Consider the following 15,107-nt stretch of genomic DNA (forward strand, 5'->3'; position numbering starts at 1 on the left):
TGTTTTCTTTTAGTCACACAATTAAGGTCATGGGGTGACATATTATCTCAGTATGGATATGGACCTAATATTTACATTGCATTTTGTTGTGACAGCACTTTTTTCTAGGTTGCATTAATTAATCTCTATTTTTTCTTTCAGAGATGAGTTTTGCCTCATATACTTTGGAGGATGTGATGGTGCCACTCCTGAAGGAGAAATTCCATTTAAATTCATGAAGCCTCGGTTTTTGTGAAGTTGGACTAACTAGCTGCATGTGTTTGTGCATTTGTTACATGCACCTCATGTTAACACACTCTCATTTTTACTGATTTCATGTTTGCTACATGGCACTGCTTTCCTGAGGTTGGTAATCCCTTATTGAGATGTGTTGTTATAATTTTGTGAACACATTTTATCTGTCTTCTCATAGTCATGCTGCTGGGATGTTAGTATTTTTATTTAGCACTTTAAATCTAACGTACGCAGGTTTTTGGAAGGAACTCGCGATATTGGGTTATCAAATTAATCTTCCCAATTGTATAGCCAAAAGCCATCATACACATAAATAGTTTTGCTACATTTGCGGCTATTTTCTGATCCTCAGATTGCCTGATGTGCTCATGTTTGTGTAGCCTGTTAGTGAACATTTCTATGGCATTGCTTGACCCATGCAATTGCAAGACATTTCCCTTTGCAATTATGCTGTGAGCATAAATCATGTAGCGCAATGTATTCTTTAAAGGTTTTTAAGTTCACATTACGTACACAAATGAAATTTTTAATTTTCAAATTTATAAAAAAATCAGCTCACTACTGAAAATGTATTTGCTCTTCTCTGAGAAAAATTAAATGCCTCTTAATTGTGACTAGGGCTGGCTTGGGTTGGAAGGAGTGGAGTAAATGTAATGGTTTAACATTGTACTTGTTGTCATAATATCATGTCTACTTTTTTCTATTTTGTGCCTTTGTTACCCTTTGGGAGTCATTGTAAGTGTAGGGGCTGTTGTTTATAATGTCTATTCTATGTTTAATCTTAAATTGGATGCATTGATTCATTTTTACCATATTTTCGTATGTTGCTCAATTTTACTGATTATTCTTATATTCAGCCTAATTATATGTTGCTCATTCAATTCCATCAGTTATTTTGACTATTTTAATCAATCTGGCTTCTCTCTAGTACCTGGGAGTATCATAAATGCAGTTTTTCTGATGTGATCTCATAGTGATATACATCATAATATTGTACGAACAAATGTTGCTAAAAGGGGTCCCAGAGAATTGGGAATAAACTTTTTTAATAACTTGCCTTCTGATCTTAAAACGTGAATGATATATATTTTGTTTAAAAATTAGTTGAAACAACTTTTACTGAGAAAAATGTATTATTCAGTTGATGAATATTTAGATGATGCTCTTTGACACTTTGATGTAAATATGTGTACAGGGAAATATACTGTTTGTTATGCTGGTATTAATATGTATACATTGCATGATTTGACATACTGCTTGCATTGATTGCACATTTGGCCTTATATCTGGGTCATTATTTGATGTACTAGATTGCTGGGCAATTAAAATACTAATAATAAAATAGCTTTTTTTCCTAGTCCTTACATTTTTTGAAAATACCCTCCACATTTCTTGCCAGCACCCCAGGATGAAGGATTGCACTAACGAGGGTTCTCTGGATTTTTAAGGACATTAAGTGATTAACACATTCGCGTCGGGCCCCGCCGATAGGCAGCGTGCCGTGTTTTCCCAAGGATCGGCTGCCGCCTTTCGGCGTCTTGAAACACTGGTGATCCAAAATGAAATTTTTTTGGTCGCCCGCTCGTCACAGCTGTCTCCTGAATTTTACCCGGTCTTTACATAGGAGTACATTTAAAATCTGCCCCCCGTTCTCAAAAGTCATGCTTCGGAAATACAATTGAAGCCTTCTAATTTTTCATTCACTATGTCATTTGATTCCGTGTATTCTTGACGCGCTTTTTTACCCTTTTTCCGTGTATCATATTTCCACAATTATATTTATAAAATCTTGCAAGTCGCTATCTTCAAAAAAGTCAAGATAACTCTTACTATGTAGCAAACCATCAGTTTGCCTTTTGGAGACACTTTTTGGCTGTGTGCATCGTACAATGTACCTATTTTATTTTCGCGACATTGTTATTTAAGGCATATATTTAAAGGGGAAACGGCAATCTCGTCCGCATAACTACACGTCGTTTTCAATGGGTTACACGTATTACGACCACTTTTAATTCATCACTGCCTTAAATCTTCAGTGGACCATATGGGTGGCTGATAGTATTTCAATTTTGTGCCGTTTATCGTACGATGGCATGTTATGCGCATGATTGCCAGTATCTGTGCATTATTAAGTCCTGTTAATGCTCGCGTTGTAAGTAATCAGCACATGGTTAGCATCAAATGGATTGCGAAATGAAGCGGGTGTGACTGGGTCACATGTATGGCCCTCACAACTGTGCAACATTTTTCTGTCAGCATCACTTATAGCTATGCAGCAAATTTTGTTTGATGTTTTTCTACCTTAATAAGGAAACAAAGTTTGACACGGTTATGTTACTTTTGTTCTTACCTTGGCAAGTGCCCTGATTTCTTGCCTCCTCCTCTGGGGAGTGGGTGGGGGTGCAAGCGACCTAAAACTTTTGCTTTAGAAGCAACTAAGCTCAACCCTTTCCCCATAGTGAGTGACAAAGAGCCACACTTCTACAATACAGGAGCTGCGATTCCCAGTCCTATTTGTGAATCAGTTTTTGAGAGTAAGTTTTCTCTTTACATAACTTATTTAATATATTTTTATAGCCAAAGGTCCATGTGGGAACAGTATTTCAGGAGAAGATATTGATATTCAGTTAGTTGAACCAGTTGTTGGTGCTAACAATAGTGTTACAGGTGATATATGCTTCCCTATTGTTCCCCCGGCCATAATAATTGCGGCAAGAAAAAGGCTTGCAACCTTGGTATGATAGGAAGTAATAATAGATGAATTCAGCAAGAATTTTAACCCAGAAAGAGCAGAGCAATGTGTCACCAAAAAAGGAATTTTGGTGACATGTTAAGAGCAGAGATTCGAAAATTGATTCACGAATATGCTGGCTTTCATTTAGATAATGAATAAATTTATTCTCCTTCGCCAATATTGTTTCCAGCAAACATTTTTTGAAGTACAGATATGAAATGGAAACTACAATAAAAAATACAAATATTTTTGCAGCTTGGTCAATAAAACAGAGGAAAAAATATTCTCAACTTATACATTTGCAGGAATTATATAAACACAGTTGAACAATATTTAAATGAATTATCAAAATAAGATAATAAAACAAAAATAACTAAATTATGCAAGTATAAAGTATGCAAGCATGCATGTAATTGAACTGACCAACAATGCAAAATTATATAACAGATACAGACAATAGCCACAACATTAGTCTTTGCTGGAGATGATAAGTATTAGAAAATCCCAACTATATGACAGGCATTAAATTGATGTAAGTGTAAAACTTACTTGACACATAAGACTGATTAAGTAAACCCAAGCCTTAAATAATACCATGAGTGGCTTGATGAAACACTAATGAATATAACAACTGGTAAAAAAATGACTACAGGTGGTAGTCATATGCATATAACAGTTGAAATCGATCAAAAATGTTGGCGTAGCAGGAAAATTGCAACATTATTAAGCAAAGCAATCGGAAATGAAACATAAGATGCTTTGCAAAGGCATGGACTCTCTCTTTGTTGCTTGCTCCATTGAATCCTCCAATTTTTATCTTGCCGTATTCATTCCTTCAATGAACAAAATGGAAATAAATTTAAGTCACCTTGAGAAAAACGACGCAACGGACATAATAAATGCAAATACAAAGGATAATTCAGTCAGATGGAAAAATTGGAAAACATTATAACACCAAGGGTTATGGCTCTCATATGAAGGCAAGAAGTAGCAGTGGGAAAATAAATTGTAACTCACTATTGCTGTCATCAGACATGGTGATAGTAAAAAAGATATTGAGTATATATTCAAATAGCAAACAAACATGGCTTCAGCTGAATACAATGATTGCTTTAATTTCACTGCTGATATATTGAAAAAAAACCTGAATATATTATTTTTAAATTTAATTTAATTTTCGATCTCTCTTGCCCAATCTTTACCAAAGGCAACACTGAAACGTAATTCAATCCAAATATCAAAATAATATAGATGCCAATATATACAACAGGAACAATTACTGTTAGTGGGAGATTTAGAAATAGGTCTCACCTTTGCCTTTAATAGCAATGTCGTTGCCACATGGTTAGAGTACAATGATAAGAGGAGAGGGGTTTGCTCCTGCAGCTTAGCTCTTCCTGCTGAGGATCCATCATAAGTGATGACTGCAGGGACTGCAGATGCCAAATAATAAAACTTTGCACGTTGCTCCCTCTGATCCAATGCATGATAGATCCACCAATTTAATTCCCCTCCCCACTTTCTCTTCTCCCTCTTCACCTTCTGGAGTGCCCTCGTCCAATCCCTTTCGCGTTCTGCGTCACCCTGTTCATATGGTCTCCCAACATTGCGGAACACCAGCCAGAGAGATAATTGTGAGAGAGCCCAGGTAAACTCAGCACTGACCATTTTCTCACTACATTCAGAACAATTCTTAACACCCAAAAAAACAGTCGCAGTCAGTATATCACATGATGAATGCAAACCCTCCCCACTCCACTCAGTGCCATCCAAGCCAACGATTGTATCCTTCATCCTTCCAATATCCCAAGACCCACAGTCCACCAATACCTTCACCTGACCCTCCCCACTCAGATACTTCAATATACATGCAATGCAGTCATCTTCATCGTACAGCCTCTCATACAACCTTCGCATATAATCTATTCCACTTCCATACACTATTTTAGTCCTCCTCAACATGGCATCCACACACTCCCGCCTAGCTTTGGCAAGATTGAATGGAAGCCCACTCATCATAGTTTCCCCTCCTAGGTCACACTTAATCAACATCACATCCTCTGCAGTAGAGGTCACTGCCTCTTCTAAGCATCGTAAAAGTGTATCGTGTCCACGCACCTGCTCTTTGAGTTCATTCAAGTAGGAGCTCAACTGACCCTGAAGAGATACCATATCTTGCCTCAAAGTGTCCACGGAGGATTTCCTAGATGCCATATCATAATCAGGTCTCGCTATGGGTATTATCTGGCCAGTTCTACCACTGGGAGGTGATTCATGGCGATGTGCCATCACCTTGTCCCTCCGGTGCACCAATTTCACCAATTTAAGCACTTGTGAGCGGTCCAAATCTTCAGGGAACCGCCGAACCATCTCCTCAGCGGAAGACAGTGCATTTCCTTGACTGTCATCTGTTAGTTCCGGATCGGCCCCTCTCGCCAATAGCTCCTCCACCCAATCAGTCTTACCAAGTCTCACTCCAATATGCAATAGCGTTCTCTGCTTTATTACCCTGGTATCCACGTCTTCCAGTTTGTCCAGTAACTCTTTGTGGTGGAGCAATGAACCAATAAACAATCCATTTAAGAGCCTCTCCTCCACAAATTCCTCAGTATGCCTAGGGGATTCGTTGCTTGCCATTATTAAGTGGCAATGAATTAATTATGGTAAGAGTTAACTGTGTTGAACTGAGAGTAAGTTTCCAATGGAAACAATGAGGGGTTGCAATGGTCCGCAAGAAAAAGCAATCTCACCAAGGGTACGATAGAATGAAATGCTGGCTGCACTGAAACGAAATAAAAAACCATCCAAAAGTTTATTACCTTAAAAGTTGTCAACAGTAGTACCAGAAAAAAAGGGAACTAGTTTACAGTCCACATGAAAAACGACTAGGATTAAGGCACTAATTTAGTTCCACAGGCGAGGGAAAATTTCAAGTGCAATGATAATAAAGGGGTCAGCTTTTCAGGGGATTACTGGAGAGAAATCATGAAAACATTTCATCGATTTGCGAATAACCTTGAAAGAACACTAATTTTCAACCCTTACACTTTGGGAACGTTTTAAAAAGTGTTGTACCCTCACTGCAGAAAAAAATGTTTGACCACCGCTCGACTAAATATGCCAGTTTCCCAAAATGTTTATTGCGACCTGGGTAGAGCTCATGTGCACTTTTCCTCACTGTAGGGATCGCTAATGGGATTTAGCTCTCCATGGTCATCCCTCACGGTTGGGCACGGTGTAAGAAAGAAAGATAGAAAGAAGCATTGCCTCATATTATAAGGGTTCACTCCTTGCCAGACACTTGGCCAAGCTACCCAGCCACGGCAATGGACGTGCACTTGACATCAAGAAGTCTCTTATGGACATCCTTTGGATGTATACTGGATACAATTTAAATGCCATCCTATGAAGGTCACTACAGGGACATTCAATGGATAGAAGAATATTTATTGGTTCTCTCCTGCACAAGCAGGTTTAAGGAGCAATTCCACATAAATTTCATACTGACTGGTTAAATAAAAAAAGTGGTTGGAGGCTCTGATGTGGATCAAAATTTGTGCTATAAAGTCTAGACTTTCGCCATTAAGTGCTGACACTAGCATGAGTCGCGAGTGTCTCTGATAAGAGAAATTTTTCTATGTGCTCACCACAGTTTTTAGCCACATTATAAATTTAATGAGTCATCTACACGCAAAAAACATCTGTTTTGCTAATTGATTTTTATGGCCACTGTATTAATATTTTTTTTTCTATTTTGAGGTTCGGTCATTATTTTGGATGATTTTAAGGGTTTTTGCACAAATTTGTTTATTTTGAATTTATTTTGTAAAATTTTTTGGCAGTGAATAAATTTATACCAGAAAGGAATCACAAAAGTCAGTCCGTGACGATGCTTTTCAAGAGGAATTACTCCTCTGTAAAATCAGTTATTGTAATGGACTTTGCAGCATTATGAAATTTGCATTTGGTGTTCTGAGATGTATTTTACTGTAACTCTGATCACTCTTTGTTTCAGAGCAAACCTTAGAGGTTTTACTCTGAGCTGAAAGTTCGTTTCATTTTTGTCAGTCTGCGACAGTGAATTTTAAGTCATGTAAGTCCTGTATTTTTCAAGATAAAGTAGTGTTTCAACCAAAGTTAAACTTCACACCATTGTGCAGCAATTTGGAAGTTGAAAAAGTTTTGTATGTCAGTCCGTTCGCGTTACGTGTGTTCTTAAAAGTTCAAAACGCATTGTGACAGTCAGTCCGTGACGCGTGGAATCACCCGTAGCTAAAATTGTATACTCCTGCAGCTTAAGGGTTAATTAAGCACCAAAACTCTTACCAAAAAAATAAGGGTACATCAATAACTTGACCGTCAAAAACTCAAGGATCTGAGAAAAATTATTGCTGTATTTGAAGGATAATGAAGAACAATCATTTTGGCAATCTAAATCCCATGACAAGCATTTCCAACTAAGACAGATATTTAAGGTATAAATGGGACCCATAGTTTAGGGAAAAGTTAACATACCGAACCTTGAGTTAATGTATCATAGCGATTAAATTCAATGTCAATATCACCTGACGCTGTTTAATTCTCAATCCTATTCTACATCTACTTCAAGATGGCTCTCTCCTTAACAATCCATTATTTATCTTTAATCCCCATTGCATCGTCTCAAACAAAGAAAAAAGAAATCAAAATAAAAACAAATATGCTCACAAATAAACAAAACAAACAAGAAATGAACTTTAAAACAGAAAATAAACTAAACATATACAAAAGTGATATTGGTCATGAAGGCACATGCATCAGAGTGTAGGGGTTACACCCTTAGAATGAGATGTACACGTTTATAATGATTTTGTCAATACATTGAAGCCAGTATGTAAAAAGGGATTCTGTAACTTCTAACAAACTTCATCTACACAATCATCCTGTCCATTTTTTAGATTAGTCAGTCTTAGATACGTTACATCTCAGCATTAAATGATACACTGTAATTGTAATTGTGAGACAAGGAATAAGATCATTTGGTCATTAAAAAGTCAGCTAATTGGAAAAGGCTTCAGTTGCCACCCCAATGAAAATTTTGTATACAATTGTATACAATTTTATACAGGATTTCCTGTATAAAACTGTATACAATTGTATACAAAATGTATTAATTGTATACAAATTTGGCTTTACACAATTGTATAAAAATGTGTACAATTGTATAAAATGTATACAATTGTATACATTTTACACAATTGTATACATTTTACACAATTGTATACATTTTATACAATTGTATACATTTTTATACAATTGTGTAAAGCCAAATTTGTATACAATGTACACATTTTGTATACAATTGTATACAGTTTTATACAGGAAATCCTGTATACAATTGTATACATTTTTATACAATTGTGTAAAGCCAAATTTGTATAAAATTTACACATTTTGTATACAATTGTATACAGTTTTATACAGGACATCTTGTATACAATTGTATACATTTTTATACAATTGTGTAAAGCCAAATTTGTATAAAATTTACACATTTTGTATACAATTGTATACAGTTTTATACAGGACATCCTGTATATAATTGTACACATTTTTATACGATTGTGTAAAGCCAAATTTGTATACAGCCCTAACAACACATGGGCATCCAACAATGTCCGACGAATATCCAATGCGGACGTTGCGGATGGGCCAAGGATATCCGATGAAAATCCCGCGATTTCCCTCGGACATCTGTCGGATATCCATAAGTCCCAAAATCCAATATCCATAGGACGTCCCCTTCCAGATATTAATACCATTTTTGCATATTGTTACAAGAATATACACCAAAATGATTCCTTCACATGATAGACAACCTTATCAAGGTGGAAGGATTCTTCATTCAAAAGTTTCATGGGTGTCTGCTTAGTAACCATTGATGAATGATTACCCTGGCGAAAATGTGACCTTTTTCAGATTGTTTAAGAACGCACCATGGAGGTGATCATGAACAGCGAAGAACACTCAAAGAACACTATCCCAGTGTGTCCTCGAGCGGAAATGTGTACGCGTTGGAGTGTTCACAAACACTCTACATAGCGTTTAGCTATGTTTACGACTGTTTGTCAATGTTTCCAAGCGTTCATGAACGCCCTGTGAGTTACCATCTTCATCGTTTCGCAGCATTTACTTACATTTGAGAACACCCTGTCTAGGCTATCGAGAGTGTTCCTGTGCGTAATGTAACATGCTAATGTGTTTTGCATAGTTATTGAATGCTATGGGAACACCCTCCGGTGGGTTTATGAACTCTTGTAGTGAATAAATTTAATAAAGAAAAAATCAGTGAGATTCAGGTCTTACAGGGTCTACAAAGGAAATGAAAACCAGATACAGTTTGCTGTAATGATAAAACAATTATATTTAACTATATATTACACACTTATTTACAACAACACCACACAATCACATGAGTACTTTAGAAACTGAATTCATCATGCATAACAAAGAGACCAGGCCCAGGTGGTATTCCACCTTTTGTGCTTAAATATTGTCAAGAGATTTTAGCATATCCTCCCTCACTCAGTCTAACCATCCAACCTAAGAAGTATTTATATAGTCCCAACCCATAAATCAGGTGATAAGACTCACACCACTAATTACAGACCTATTTTAATCCAGTCATTTGTTGTTAAGATCTTGAGAGAGAGTCTTGCACTTAAGCCTAATATCCTCTCCTACAAAGATATAGCTATACCAGAGCACCATGGTTTTCATGAAGAAAGTTCTTCAACTACGAATCTCGTGGTCATGCAATACTACATTCTAAAACCCTTCAGTGAAGGGCATCAAGGTGATGTAATATATACTTATTCTCAGAAAACATTTGATACTGTCATCACTTACCACTTGCTTTGTAAGTTGACATGTTATGGCATTGATGGTAATCTTTTAAAATTATCATTAACTGTCTTAATGGTAGAACCCAGGTGGTCAAGATTAAATCCTTCCTCTCTAGTGTAATGAATGTGACATCTTGTGTTCCTTAAGTGTCCCACCTGGATTGTTATTACATTTATTTATTAATGATGTTAAGCAGAAGAAAAAACCAAATGCGGGTCTATCAAATGCTGATGATTAAAAATTATATTGCAGGATTAAATAATTAGATGACTGTTTATGTTTACAGAGCAGTTGAAATAATCTATTTTGCCGGTGTTCAAGTACCTACTTCTATGAGAATTAATTTAAAGAAATGTGTACCAGTCACATATCATCACTTTAAAGTCCGATTACATTTAATTGCAACATAAACAATGGATACCTTGAGAGAACCACCAAAATTCTAGACTAGGGAGTTATCTTTACAGCCAATTTAAATTTTAACTATCATGCGGATGTGATAGCCCCAATGAAAATTTTGCATATGATCTGTACACAATGTAAACAGGATTTCCCGCACACAATTGAGTACAAATTGCATAAATAATGTGTACATTGCACAAAAAATTTGGCATCAAACAACTTGTGTAGATTGTACGCAATTTGCACTGTTTCATATATTGCATAAAAAGAGTACAACCTACACACAATGTGTAAAGCCAAATTTTTGTACATATAAACATTATTTCTACAATTTTCATTGGAGATATCACAAAAAACAATGAATAAATATCCAATAGAAGTATAACACAATTACTGGCAGTTTATTCCCCTTAACATTCAATCTCTCAAGCTTTTTTACATGAGAGGCAACACAGACCTTAAAATAAGACTAATAGGGGCATAATGACTGTCAAAATTAGTGGGCCAGAACCGGCAGGGAATCATTTAATTTAATGCATATCATTACATGTCGAGTAGATATAATAATATGATCAGATAATGAGAAAATAATAACGTAACATAAACATGGAATACTCCAACACAGAGTAGAATTTCTATCAATGCACAATATTACGCGTTTGAAAATGATTTCAGACATTTCTCTTTCCTAATGCTCTGAATAGTCTGAGGAATAACTGCAGGCACTCTCTCAAAATGATACATGCAAGTTTTCACTTGAGGTACCGTCACAAACGTCACATTCAATATTATTACCAGGGGAGAGCGAAGCAAAAGACTTATTTTCCACTTTGATTGGAGAAGTTGCAATTATTCAAGAAAAGCCACTTTTTTGCTCATGTTTGCTCCCATACTTCATTCAAGTTTGTACCTCCTTTTCTACAGAAGTGGGAACCTCACTTGTATTAAGGCCTGTTCACAAAGCACATTAACCTGTACAAGTGAATGTCTGTTTGCGTGAATGGACCAGAAGAGAACGTGTACGAATGCAAGAACCAAATTAGAAGAGATTAAATTTCTGCTCATGCATTCACACAAGTTGGGTGCCTATAACATGGTGCATTTTCGTGTAAATTGATGCATTCATACATTTAGACAATGACTCCTACGAGTTACTGTACAGTGTAAACATGCCTTCAGGAAGAATGTGGATCAATAGATACGAATTATATTCATCAACCTCCTCGTTACCATTTCCGGGGATTACATGGTACATTTGCACCTCCTTGGGCTCTTCATGCTCATGGAATGTTCTGATCCCGGCATTCACACTGTTGTTTTTATCCTCGAAGGGCCTCACGTCATTTTCCAGAAGATGTATTTTTCTGCATCCTCTTCTAACTGTAAGGCATTAGCGAATATTTTACTAAAGACACAAATCAATACCTAAATGATAATGATCGGAGAGAGTTAATTGATGGCTATGTCCTGAACTGCTCATTAATTACTATAATTCTTCGACATATTCTCAATAGTTATTCATTTGTAAGAAAAACACTTCATATACGAGTTCATTGAGAAGGAGAATAATACTTTAATGCCATAAAGAACAGGTTAAAAATGTATTTTACGGCGAGAACTGATATTTAAACTTAATCGGTCTGAATGGATCGTATTTATATCACGCAAAGATCATGCAAAATATTAATTACACTGAGAAATAAATTAGTCCTGAAAGGCTCAATACACACAAGTTCGGTGGTTTACTATCGAATAGAGAAAAATTTTCCGTTTACTTACATTTAATTGGTCAGTAAATAGTGGATGGGTCAATGCTGGCAAAGGCATCTTCCTCAAATCCCTTCGTACTCCTAAGAGCCACTTCTTGCCAGTCTCCACAGCGAAAAAGGGATCATTTTCCTCTTCCATGGCGTACGTCAACGTAAATTTGCTTGTAAAATAATAATTTACAGCACAGCAAAATTCACAAAGTCAAAAATACAGTACCTACAAATGAATACCAAACTTTCGTGCTTTAGTTGCGATGGCTGTGGCGTAGGCTGTGGGCGCTGTAAGTCACATGTTATATAAGATGGCCGCCGGTCGTTAAGGCGCAAGCGGCGCAAGTTTCGAAATACGATTTTTAATCCGTATTTTTAGATAAGTACGTAATATAATGGTTTCAACGAAAAAGTTAATAAATGTCACTGTGGAGGAAATTTGTGAATGCTATAATCACCAATTCCAAACTATAGGTGCTTGTATTCGACAGGAAACCCATATTAATAATGAGCGAAAACCAAAACTTGCAGGAAAAACTCCGAATGCCAATTCGAATAATTTTTGCATTCAGAGTTGCTATTTGTATTCAGTTAGTTTTCATCAATGGATATGGTTTATCTGCATTGGTATTGTGCAAATCTGAATGCAATAATTATTAAATACTCACATATTTCCTCGCTGATATTTTAATTTCCTAAAGCTAAAATTATTTCAAAGTAAGCATTGCCACTTAATAACACTTTAATTTATACCAAGCTTCCAGTTTCATTGTTATAAAGAAAGTTAATGGTTTTTTATACAGCTTGGACTCCGGGAGGAAATTATAAACTATTCAACGAAACAAAATTTTGGACATTTTTACCGCTTCTACAGTTTCAGAACAACAAATTAACGCTATTTTGAAGTTTTATATTGTCTAAAACAATTAATTAAGTTTAAACAAGTTAGCAACAATGCTAATAAAATTTATGAGCATTAACGATTTCTACATACTGTACGGGTTAAACAACAACAAATTATGAACTTATTACTCTCTACATTGTTTATTTAAAAAATATAAAGTTTAAACAAAGTTAGCAACTTTTAAAAACTTAACAATTTCCGCATGTAGTACGGTTGAGAAGAGTTGGCTGAACAATATACCCTTACTCTTTGTTGATTATAACAATTACTAAAATTTAAACAAATTTAGCAACTTTTACAAAAACTATTATTATGTAATGAAGAATTCCCACATTTTATACGGTTGAAAAACGTGGAATGAATGATAAAATCTTACTCTATTATGTTTATAACGATTACTAATGTTTAAACAAAGTTAGCAACAATTTTACAAACATTTTCAAAATCTTAAAATTTCTTTAATTTAATTAGGTTAACCAACAACAAAAGAATGGTTTAGTGGATCTCTAAATTTTTATAACAATTTCTTAAGTTAAAAAATAATTAGCAACAATTTTAACACCGTTTAAAAAAGTAACAATGTGTTACGGTGTAAAGAATAGAATCTGAGCGTAGTTGTGGTGCTTTAACTCCCAAACCCTGATATATACACATTGATGCACACATACCTTTACATTGTATAAAAATGTATAAAATGTACAAATTTTATACAGCCTACACAACTATGTATAAATTTTCATAAAATGTATAAAATTTATACAATGTACACATTTTAACCAGCTTTATACAAATTCATACAAAATGTGCACATTGTACACATTCTGTATAAAATTGTATACATTGTATACAATTTACACATTTTATACATTCTATACAACTGTATACAATTGTATACAAAATGTGTACATTGTATACATCCTGTATAGAAATTGTATACAAAATTTTCGTTGGGGCACTCACAGAAAGTGGAGTGAAGTACTGGAGGGATGACTTAAAAAATGAGGAATACCCGCCGGTGCATGCCCCAATGCTTCAATGTCAGCCCGCAGAGCTTTTTAGACTTGACTCCATCAATCTCACTCTGTGCATTACTATTTCACTGCATTAGTTTGCCCTTAACATTGTCCCAGTTCAGGATGATGTGGGTGTGGGTGAGTAAAAGTCAACTTTAATTCATTACAATAAAAACAATGACCAAGCTTACCTCAAGTGAACAGGCAACCCAGTGCATGATAGAAAGAATCAGTAACCAGTACCCGTAAATTGTTTCCACGAAACAAACTTATATTCTCTTGCCAACAATGCAATCGAATACATCAATATCAAGCACTGAAAGTACTCTCATACACCACGCGAAATAGCAACTTCATAATGACAATTACAACATAACATCTAAGCAATCAAAAAGCAAGTGCACAAAATAATGGGGCCGCTTCTTGGCAAATGCCATGAGCATCCTCGAATACTGAGCACTAAATGAAGCATTATGAAGATAAGGAAATTGACAGCTCATGATGGCAATTAAAAGTAGTTAATTTTATCACTCAAAAAGCATGTTCACTTGTTCCAAATTATAGTTCATATTCAAAGCAATTATCATGAGCATACTCAATAAGCCTCACTGAAAGCACCATTATACACAAATGGAAATAGTCACTTGATGGATGTAACAGAGAGCCTCTGTCAGATCTCACAATGAATATTCACAAGAAAATAATATTCAGGCAGTTTCAAACCAAATGTCATGAGCTTTGCCACTACTTGCTAATAAAAGAAGCGTTATAAACATTATAAGATTACAAAATTTTCATACAATATCCTCAAATCATAAAAATAAACAACAAACCCTGCACCAAATCAATATTTATTTTGCTTATAAGCAGGATAACTAAGTTCTTTTGTTGAAGGGCAGAAACAACTTAATATAATGAGGTTAACGTCTGACATGCTTAACAACAAAAACTACTTACCTCAACTTATAGGAAGATCTGTATCAAAATAAAATCCAAGAGGAATGAGAACAATATCTTCCAACTCACACAAAATACATAATTATTATTTTCCGGAATAACCACAACTAATCACGTTCGCTCCCTGGTACTCCCGCTCATTAACGCATCAGGTCGCTCGTGATGAGCGAAACAGTTGAAGGCTGGTTGGAAACGGGGCAGAAGATATCAAGGGAATG

At 35.5% G+C, this 15,107-nt stretch overlaps 2 protein-coding genes across 2 annotated transcripts in view; one reads left to right on the top strand and one right to left on the bottom strand.

The window, feature by feature from the left end:
* The window catches only part of LOC124172203, a 28,937-nt gene extending 27,346 nt beyond the window's left edge, over nt 1–1,591 (top strand). Inside the window, exon 4 of the mRNA XM_046551625.1 lies at nt 142–1,591. Within this exon, the coding sequence (XP_046407581.1) occupies nt 142–147 (6 nt within the window). The 3' untranslated portion in view covers nt 148–1,591. The remainder of the gene's footprint in view (nt 1–141) is intronic.
* Nucleotides 1,592–3,225: 1,634 nt separating this feature from the next.
* LOC124172204 lies at nt 3,226–15,031 on the bottom strand. Its single transcript, XM_046551626.1, has 3 exons — nt 14,890–15,031; nt 4,280–5,750; nt 3,226–3,801 (listed from the first exon to the last, which is right to left on the bottom strand). Exons 2-3 carry the CDS (start codon nt 5,603–5,605, stop codon nt 3,796–3,798), a joined length of 1,332 nt encoding a protein of 443 aa, XP_046407582.1. The 5' UTR covers nt 5,606–5,750; nt 14,890–15,031; the 3' UTR covers nt 3,226–3,795.
* Nucleotides 15,032–15,107: the final 76 nt, after the last annotated feature.

Source organism: Ischnura elegans (assembly GCF_921293095.1).
Source record: "Ischnura elegans chromosome 13 unlocalized genomic scaffold, ioIscEleg1.1 SUPER_13_unloc_1, whole genome shotgun sequence".
NCBI classification, from domain to species: Eukaryota; Metazoa; Arthropoda; class Insecta; order Odonata; family Coenagrionidae; genus Ischnura; species Ischnura elegans.

Excerpts from the sequence above, each read along its gene's own strand:
- LOC124172204 (XM_046551626.1), bottom strand. The coding sequence starts at position 5,605 with ATGGCAAGCAACGAATCCCCTAGGCATACTGAGGAATTTGTGGAGGAG.